We start from the raw sequence: 10,167 nt of genomic DNA, 5'->3' as shown, positions 1-10,167 counted from the left end.
TAATTGCAGCAGTTCCTCGGCAGATCCCGGCCATGTGGCTGGAGAAATAAACATCTCTGAAACACCTATCAAGAATTGGTCCATACATACTTCTTTTCCACGGGCCTCGTCGTCTGATACACGTGTTGCAGTATCCCCACTCTAACAGGCGGGTGAAGAAAGAGAGGGGACTCTCCGTATGTCTTCCACGCAGGTTTATTCCACTGAAATGACAGGGACGAAGAGCCAAATCGGTAGGAGGGTGTTAAGCAATGATATGAGGGTAAGTAGGCGGGGTTGACAATGAAGGGACCAATAAGGACACTGCATAGGAGGGACTTAGGGAAGGAACCAATAGGGTGTCGAGAAACAAAGAACTTTCTAGAACTTATGCATGTTAACGAAAGGAAATGCATAAACATAGCCTCATACATCAAATAGGGAGGGTAGAACATTAACCAATTGGGAGGAAACATGCAAATGAAAGAACAAGGGGATTAGAGGTTCTCACCATGACTTCGAAGTGGGGTGCTTAAACTTGGGACTCTGACCGCCACTGTTTGCTCTCTGTGTTTCATGAGTGGTCAGGGTGTCTGGAGCCATCTGGACTGCCACAAAAATTGAGACTTTATATGAATATAGTGGGAGAAAGATGGGGTGTTTTTCAAATAGCTGTAGAAGAGCTTTATGTGGCATTTTTTGCGTTTTTTGAATCTTTCTTAAGGAAAAATCTTTCCTCATTTGGAGGTCAATAAACCTGTTATGTTTTGTGCTGTTGGCCCCTGTGTAATGGTGTAAACTGTTCTGTAGAGTACATAACACCTAGGCAGAGAGTAGTTGCAGGGCCATCCTGCGACCCATCCCTCACTTGCTTGTGTATGTTTCCATCTTCTTGTACATGCCTTGTTAACTGCATGGCAAGAGTAAGCAAGAAGCCTCTGCAAAATATACAGCTAATGTGTTTTCATGAGTTATTTCAAGGACTTCAAACAAAACCTTTTCTTGTGTCTTCTCCTAAGCTCTTCTTCTATAGTTTAGATGGGACTTCACAATGTTTCATTTCTTTCAACTCCAATAGCTGGTAATATTATATTGTGTGAAGCTCCTTCAAGCACTTTATGCCAAATTTTTATGTAATTTATGTCACTTTTTAAAGAAATCATTGTACTTCAGAGAAAAAAAGTACTGCTGCCAGGACTCATGAATTTTGTACAAATCAGAAAGTAAATGAAAAAGAGTTACTTTGAGCTTTAAGGAACAATTACTTCATCTTCAACATTTTTTGTCAGCTCCTTCATATGGAGATGGTGGCTTAATTTAAAAAATAATCACTATCTTAAATGTTCTAGTCATATGCAAGAAAAGCATGGAGGTCTGGCTGTGGTCCTGTAGTACTACTGATGAATGACTTGAAATAAATTACATATAATTTTTTTTTTTTAAAGTGGCTATAGGCAATTTGTGTGGTGCAGGAAGAGGGAAGTAAGGACAGGAGAGTACTTGAAACATAATTTCCATTGCATCTGTGTCATATGAGTACCGAAATCATGAGGGAAGTTGCTAGAAATGAGGAAACTAATTAAAAGAAATCTGAGAGAGAAATCTAAAAGAGATATTAACATGACATGATTGCTCCAAGATGAAAGATTTTTGTTCTTTTCCTTGTAATTATACAGCGTTGCATGTTTCATGGTAAAACTTGAAGCTGAAATGGATATATAGGGTCAAATTAATCCGATCTGATTTACATGCCTAAAAGTTAAGTGTTTATTTCTACATTTCTTATGATAGAGTGAATAATTATTTGTGGTATTCTCTCCCTATTTACAGTAGAACTGAAGGATCTGGTTTAGACCAGATACTTTGCAATGTGTCATGGTGAAGTAGCCAACAGTATTCCCCAGAATTATGCTGCCTCTTAGCATCTTCTTGCAGATACCTCTGCATCTGCTTGGAAGTCTCCCCAAATCCCAAGAGAATATATTAATAGCCATCAAGTTGTAAATATCAGGTACGACTTCAAAACATAAACCGAGTAGGAGGAAGAACTCTTTTGCCTCGAGTGAAACCCTTCAGTTCCTGCCCCAGAAGAGCTCTGGACATGGCAGTGCCATTCCACAGAGCCACTGGGCAGGTGTAGGGTTAGACGCAGCTCAAGTCCTGGTGATACATTTCAAAGGGTTGTTGCTTCACACAAGTCAAGCAGTGCATTACAAGCTAAAGAAACTAATTTGTAAGTTCAGGTTTTGCTCCGAGTGTTCCTGGGAACATGAAGATGAGAGAGGAGACAGGAGATTTTAGGCCCAGGAGGAAGACCAGGCTCACTATGTCTTTCCCTTAGGCACAGAACTGAGTCTCCTGAGGTGTCTGTCTGTGCTACAGCTACATACTTTCCCTTTTATGCATGCCTGTGTACAAAAATGTACCAGAAGACTAGTTAAGCATCCATGGCTTTGTTATAGGTGCAGATAAAGATATTTGCAGGTGTCCAGGTTTGACAAATGCCAGCTGGAAACACTGGACTCAGGAGCAGTATGGAGAGAAATGCAAGAGGGCCCTTTGTGAGAGTCTTCAAATCTGTTTGCTAGTGTCTGGAATTACATGTTTAAATCATATCTATGTCTTTAATAGCATGAGACCTACTGACAGAAAATATTTTGTTCAGGAACATGCAATGGTTGAATTTTTTTCAGATGGGGGATCAATGAGTAGAGATGAGTTGGGAAGCCAGTCATTCTGAAGAGCCCTTTGTGAGCAAAAGCAAGAAATTTCCTTCAAGCTGTTGTAGCACAGAGCTGATGGAGTAGTTCTCTAGTAAGATGAAAGGAAAACTGGGAGCAGTGCTTCTGAACAAAATGTTTCCATGCTGTGCTATGTGACAATGCATTTAAGTACAGCCAGACTCTTTATGTTGTGTTTTTAAAAAAATAAATAAATTGTATGTACCCAGAACCTTGTCAGAGCTGTTATGAAACACATGTAGTGGAATTCATTGGAGTTCATTGGATTACAAATGCTGCACTTCAGTATGAAATCTTCTTGTAGCTTTACCATTAGAATTCTAAAGAACTATTGACAAAGATTTTGAAATTCAATGTTTTACATTTATTATGTGTCTTACATAAATCATTCTAGGAAAGAAAGGGCTATTACCCCAACTCCAGTTATAAGGCAAGTGATGCCTAAGTGATCATAAGGCTTTTCATGTCTTTCTTCCCAAGAATGAGTTTGTGGCAGAGGAGCTAAATCATAAACCTTACCTGTCTATTATTTTTACATATTGTAAAACCAAGGAACCCCAGTCATAAGCTCAAGGCTTCTTTATGGTACATGCTGTAGGAAAACAAAATATGGTATCAGTCCCTGTCTGTGGAAGTTGAATTTATTGTGCAGTGTCAAGCTTTCAGAGTAATCATGGGAGTGTGCTGCTATCAGCTGAACACATTTTTTAACCTTTTTATATACATACAGGTGTGCTGGCTGTTCTGATTCTTCAACAGGAATATCAAACATGCTGAACAGTGTCCTGTGCTATGATAGATAAACTGCTACTTCGGCATCTTTTGAGGATGTCTTAATCTCTTGAAGATTGTCCCACATTGTGATGATGTTTATGTTCTTGTTCCTTGCTCTGTCTGTTGTTCTGTAAGAAAAGGCCACTTTGTAAGATACTAAGCAGTCAACTTTGGTGAAATTTTGCCAAGAAAATTGCATCTGGACGCAATGAATATATGTGAAGGGAGTTTGTCCAGCTGTACTTATACCCTGAAAAAATGAGATTCATAATTTCATTTCTGAACTGTATTGTAGGCTTGGTCTTTCTCTCAAGTGGGAGCCTCTTGTGTATTTCTTTATAGCATTTATTTTTTCAAATCTACATGGCCCAGTGTCTAGGGAGATTTAAAGATATTAGAAGATATTAAAAGGCCCAAACCCTCAAAATCCAACTTTGCCTGAATGAACGAAACATAAAGAAAGGAATTGGAGTTTGCTTTTACATACAAAGAACAAAAAGAGCAATACTGTAGCCTGCAGGCAGAGCCAAGGGAAAAAGACCAAATCGGTCTTTTTTTTGCTCTCTGACATAAATTAGGACAGCAAATTGCACTGTCATCCATGGGAAATGTTCAGCCTTGAGACAGGGATAAGGAAAAAAAATCTCAAAAACTAAGCAAGCCATTTGTTCAGCTATGCAGGCTGAAATACAGAGAAAGGAAAACCATACACCATAAAAGTATTTATAGTTAATGACTAATGTCTTGTATTGCTCTTGGGACTTAAGTGGATACTTTATCTTACATAATTTGAAAGGTTGAATGCTATTGCAGGGTATGGTTATGAACTCTGAAAAAATATCCTAGGGTTTAAGTAAGATTCTGTTTAATGGTGGATTTGTCCTTGATTTTGTTGGGAATGCTTGGGAGGGCTTGCAGGAATGGGAGAGATGAACTCGGGCAAAAGTAGGAAGATGGAAAGGAGCAAAGAAGGAGGACTGAGAAATTCATAACTTCAGAAGCAGAAAGATAAAAAAATTGGAAGCTAAAAGTATCAGTTTGAGGTGGGAAAACTCTTTCCTTTTCTTTTTAATCTAGTTTTCCTGTCGTCTTCTGCTCAGGTCATCCATTTCTCCCTTTCAGAAATGTTTTCCTCCCAGCTACTTAACCTGCTGTAATATTGGTAAAATGGTAGAATAAATGTTAACTACATATTAGAAGAAAGTACAATCTGGATGGCTTCCCTGGGTAGATTTTTTAAACAGGCTGTTCTTTTAGTATATACATAGATCTTTTGGTTATAGAACAAAAATAAACATAATTATTAAAACTTTCTCAAAGCCTTTAAAGTTCTTAGTTTTCAAATGGAGAGAACAGAACAGATCAGTCTGACCCAGGAGACACAGCTGTGGTCTCAAAGTGAATATTATTGTTAGAAAATTACTCCCCACATGAGATTTAGAAAGATAAGTTCTCTTTGCGTAGAATAGGCATAATTGAATGTTTACTTCTTTTCTTGAGTTCTTGAGGAGTGGCTTTCTTGGCATGCATGGTCTGAAAGCCAAGTCCTCATTTTAGGATGCAATTTAAACTGAATTGCACACAGGAGCCTGAATGCATCAATTTAACGGAGTTACAGGAGAACAATGTGGTGGTTTAGATTTTTGCTTTCACTGGAGAGGAGTTCAGAGAAAACTTTGGTAAACTTTTTAGCCTCAGCTGCTTAACATCCCAGCCACATGACCTTGCACTTTCAGTAGCTCTTCTCTGTTAGACTGATACCCTAGTATTACTTTTTTCCATGTAAAACTTTTGACTCCCAACATAAGAGAGTTTTATCTGAAATAATTTATGGAAATAATAAGGAAACAATTTAAAATAGCTTACTTTTAACACAAGTAAACATGTTTGCCTCATTGCTGTGTCAGTCATGTAGAATATGCATTCCTAGTCTCTAGAAATAAGTAAATATTTATTTTGCAGCCTGTTTTTCAAATTCCTGATTCATAAGCTGTCCTTTAATCACATACAACTCAAATGTGGGCCTAGGCATTTGTTTCCAGAACTTGTGATGTTTTGTGTCAAGTCACATGTTCATTATGTCTATAACTTACTTTCTATACAGTTTGCTACTGAAGCTGATTTGTTTTGTAAAACATGATGTGTAATCCTTGTGTCCTTGAGCATCTGTTTACCCCTCTTCCCACCATTTTAGTTCCAGAATTTGGTCCATTAACAGTCATAGTTTGGACTGAAAGAAGGAGATCAAATTCAGGTCTTTGCTTCTGGAACTCATCCCAGATTTCAGCTACTCATACTTTGGGTGCATTAATTTTTCTGCATTTGGTGAAGAACACCTTATATGCAGGCTGTTGTGTATTCATGATTTTGCTTCAATCCAAGATCAAAATTTAATTTCTTTCACTTCTCAGTAACTGCTGAGTATAACAATTTGAAGACCCAGTTTAGGCTCTATTGAAAGAAAGATTTCTTTATTGGCAGTTTTAGAGAAGTAGCAAAAATTTTTAAACAAAAGCTGGTATCGATACAAAAATGACTGGAATGTAAACCAAAAAAGCTTTGTCAACCTGTTACTAATACTATGTTGCAAAATGTGTCTTTAAATTGTTGTACAGAGCAGAATGTCTTGCCTCACACTCCTTGAGAGGGTGGGTATTTCTATCTGTGGGTGTCTCTGAGGATTCAGGGCAATATAATCCATGAATTCTCTCAGGTCATTATTTATGTCTTAGTGAATAATTAGGAAGATTCCCATCCTGACTGAGCAAATCTAACTTTCATTTAACATTGCTTTTTGGAGAATGACTTGATTGGTCTACATTACATGTAAACTGATTCACCTGGGCTTGAAGCTTAAGTCCAGGAGAAATAGATAACGACTGTGAAGGAAGATAAGGACTCTTGAGCTTCTCTGTAAGACATAGCTGCAGTGATGCAACCTGCTGACATCAGATTTGGGCTGTCCTAGCCCCCAGTGTGGGAAGCCACTCAAACTGTTTTATCCTTTCCTCCTCCATCTTTGGCTACCTGACAAGCAAAGCTTTCAGCAATTTTCTTCTGGTGGGAAGTCAGATTTTTCATGTGAGGCAGCAGGAGCCTGGCAGTGTACAAATCTTTTGATGGCCAGTTGGGGAAAGCTCGTATGTCAGGAAAGCTTTATCTGTTGGGCTATGTTATTTCAAGCAGTGATGCTATGATTGCCCCACCAGGTCCCTGGAATCTGCTGCTTTGGCCAGGTCTCATCAGAACCTCAACCTGCTTTTTGCCACATTTTAAGCTATTCTGTGTTCACTCTTTCTGTCTTGTTGACTCACATTCACTTGACTTCTTTCCACAATAGTTGCCAAAATTTGGTGCATTTAAACATGTGTTTGTGTTCAGAAAGCTATGGGTTGCTCTCTCACTCAACAGGATGATTACTGGCACATTTAATTTCTAAGTCACCTGATCATTTCCAGTAAGAAATATGTTTAGAAGCATGCATTTATCTTACTGAGTCCCCCAAGGTAGCTGTTTAAATGCTTTAAGTCAATGCTGCATTGACTTTGAGCTTTACAAACAGAAAGTTGGAGAAGAAGTCATAGACAAAATAACTAAGATTTAGAGTGCAGAGATTTCCTAGTGCTCATATGAGGAGGAATTTTAATAATCTGAATTTTCCTTTTTCTTTCAATTATTTTGTCTGAGTAGAGGTAATTCTTCACTGATACAGCTTTCACTGTGGACATTTGAGAAGTTTGTGGTTTGAAGGCTGATAATTGTACAAGGATCATCCAAAAGACAATTCGGTGAATATGTGTTTAATCATAGCTCAGATGACAATGCTCTGAGCTGCTACACAGATAGCAGAATCTCTTCGTCTGCTACGAAATGAAAAAAACTGTGATGTGTCCCAGTCCTTCTAAAAAACACCCCAAAAAACCAAGCAAGAAAAGCAGAACAGAAAAGAAGTTGCTGATATAAAATCAAGACATTCATTGCAGAATTAAAGTTCATAGCAAAAAAAAAGGTATTAAGTGTGAGGGAAAAAAGGTTACAATTAAAACCATTCTCACATCAAAATATTTAAAAAGCCCAAGTCCTAAACGTAAAGCTCTACTAATCAGAATATACACCTGTTCTTATCTTCTGTCATGTCTTTCTTTTTTCCTGTCTGATCTACCAGTAATCATCACTAATATGGGGAAGGAGGATCATCACCCCCATCATGTATACTTTACAAAGCATCTGTGAATTAATTAACACTAATGCTTAACCTGGCATCTTTAGGTTTCAGGTTTAATGACTCTGTCGAGATTAAGCATTGGCCATTCAGAACCCTCATGGATATTGCTCCTGGTGCTTTACTTTACCTCTGGAGGTTGGTCTACAGAAATGCCCATATGTATGTGAAAATCTGGCACTTCTGAAATGAGTAAGAGTTCTGTCACTGAGGCAGGAGTTGCTGATCTAAGAAAGGCAAGCTGGAAGGTTAAAGAAGCAACACAATTGCAATGAATTGTCTTCCCTTCTTCATAGCCATACAAATGTAATTACTTTAATATACTGGTGTATGGAGAGAAATAGTACTTTCAGAGAAACAGTATATGGTTCATGCTTAAAGTCAGAGCTCAAAATCTCACCCAAACACAAATTTCAGTACCTTCTTTGTAGTCACTCTGCTTTCTCTAAAAATCAACAGTAGCAAGTTGTGCAGTTCTTCATGTAATGTAGCGTGGCTTGCAGGTTTCCAGACTTGGGTTAGCTCACAGTCTGTTGGTTGGCCTAAACACTGTTTTGAGCAGCTCTGCCATGAGGTACCTTTGGAGTTCACACCCAGTCCTCTATTTCATAGGACTTCCACAGTTCAGTTGACAAACTGTCTGCTTTCAAATGTCAGAAAGTGCAAAATCTTGCATTTGAGCACACGAGAAGGGACAGGCAGAATATCCTAACTCCTCTATGAAGTACTCTTATGAGCTAACTCCTGTGGTAATGCAGTACTGCTGATGCAGCAAGTGAGACACAGAGACGTTCTGCTGAGGACCTGTTATTCCAGAAAAATAGACAGGTTCAAATGAATTAATGGAATTGAAGTGATGACTGTGTCCCTTTTCCCAAGCTTGGTATGCCTCCCTCTATTTGAACAGAACTCAGGCCTGTTTAATCTCAGCATTGAACACAACAGGATAACTCAGGATGTTATCAGTGCCCAAATAACGGGAGTTGTTTCCTTTCTGATATCAGGGACAAAAGGGTCAGAAAGTAGACTTCTGCTTCTAGCCTTCTGCATGATGGTGAGAAAGCTACTGAGTTCAAAGTTTACAAAAAATTAGTTTAAATTAATACTGGTGGAGCTGCTGTGGCTCTGGTGCATAGCTGTGAGATGTGCAGTGATGTTGTGTGACTCAGGAGTACACTGCAAGTGCTGATGGTGTGGACTCAAGTCTGTCACACATGCATGCATCCTTTCAGCATGTGTGTTTGTTTAGGCATTTGTTTAAGTTTTTAAAAGCTCTGAGCCTTTGCCAGGGCTTCTGGGCTCTAAGCTTATTTCAAAATCAGTAGGATGATGGCTAAACATAGACTTAGTGTCTTGTGTTGAAAAAATCCCTGTTTAATGAATCAGTGCTCCTGCCCTGTAAATGAAGGAAGGTATGAATATTTACTTTCCTGACAGAAATGTTACATCATTAATATCTGTACAGATTTTCTTTATTAAGTATTCTTGTATTTTTATATTTAGTGCTGCATAGAAGAGCCTTATTTATGTGAGAGCAGTGGCTTTTCCCAGGAGCAGCAGCTCAGGAGTTCCCTGGTTGGAGGTGTGATGCTAATGCAACGGTGCCTCACATCCCATTGCTCTGTTTCTTCCAGAAGCCTCAAAAGAGGCAATTATGGTCCCTTGAAATGTTGGTAATGATGTTAATGCTCTATAGGCTTGGCTTGGTCTGTCAGACCAAGGAAAATACTCTGAACAGGGAATTCATGTTTACATGTCTTACAAAACACAGCTGAGCCAAGTGAGGAAGTGCTCAGCTCTAAGCACAGTAAAGGGTAATGATGTATAGCATTATGCAGCATTTCTCAAGCCCGTCTGAACCTTTGGACACAAATTGTCAAGACAGTGGCTTTGTTTTATTGCCACTTTTGGTTCCTGGACTCAATGATGTGCTTGCTCAGTCTTGCTGCAGTTTTTGATTTAAGTAGGATCTGTCCTGTAACCCTTAGATCTTTCATTTGGCAGTTACTTGGAAGATTTTCCGGTTTGCCATTTCACCTTTTTCTTTTTTTCTTCTTAATAAATAGGTGAACATTTTATCAGTAATTTTCCATGTTGTGAACTCTTGAATTTTTATCTTGTTTGTTTGTGTATTGCAGCTGGTGCTCAGGATAAAATTGGCTGGGCGTTTGGCTTGGGTTTGGAGAGGCTGGCCATGATCCTGTACGATATCCCTGACATCCGACTGTTCTGGAGTGAAGATGAACGCTTCTTAAAACAATTTATTGGGCCTCACATTTGGCAAAAAATAAAGTTCCAGGTAAAATAACATATATATGGTGATAATTTACTGTGAAATATGTGTATCCCTAGTGAATATCACATAATTAAAATTCTGTGTCATTAAAAGATTAGGTTTTGATGCAACAGGTATACAGCTATCATGATTCTCTGATGTACTGCAATAAAATC

General features: G+C 38.5%; 1 protein-coding gene across 3 annotated transcripts in view; it reads left to right on the top strand.

Moving 5' to 3' along the window:
• FARS2 (phenylalanyl-tRNA synthetase 2, mitochondrial) overlaps window positions 1–10,167 on the top strand; it is a 231,207-nt gene that overhangs the window by 125,426 nt on the left and 95,614 nt on the right. For all 3 annotated transcript variants that reach the window (XM_008643449.2, XM_017746924.1, XM_017746925.1), the window contains one exon: window positions 9,855–10,015. In XM_008643449.2, the coding sequence (XP_008641671.1) occupies window positions 9,855–10,015 (161 nt within the window). The remainder of the gene's footprint in view (window positions 1–9,854; window positions 10,016–10,167) is intronic.

The sequence above is a fragment of the Corvus brachyrhynchos genome, unplaced genomic scaffold, assembly GCF_000691975.1.
Source record: "Corvus brachyrhynchos isolate BGI_N302 unplaced genomic scaffold, ASM69197v1 scaffold100, whole genome shotgun sequence".
NCBI classification, from domain to species: domain Eukaryota; kingdom Metazoa; phylum Chordata; class Aves; order Passeriformes; family Corvidae; genus Corvus; species Corvus brachyrhynchos.
This window is presented reverse-complemented; position numbering and strand designations above follow the sequence as displayed.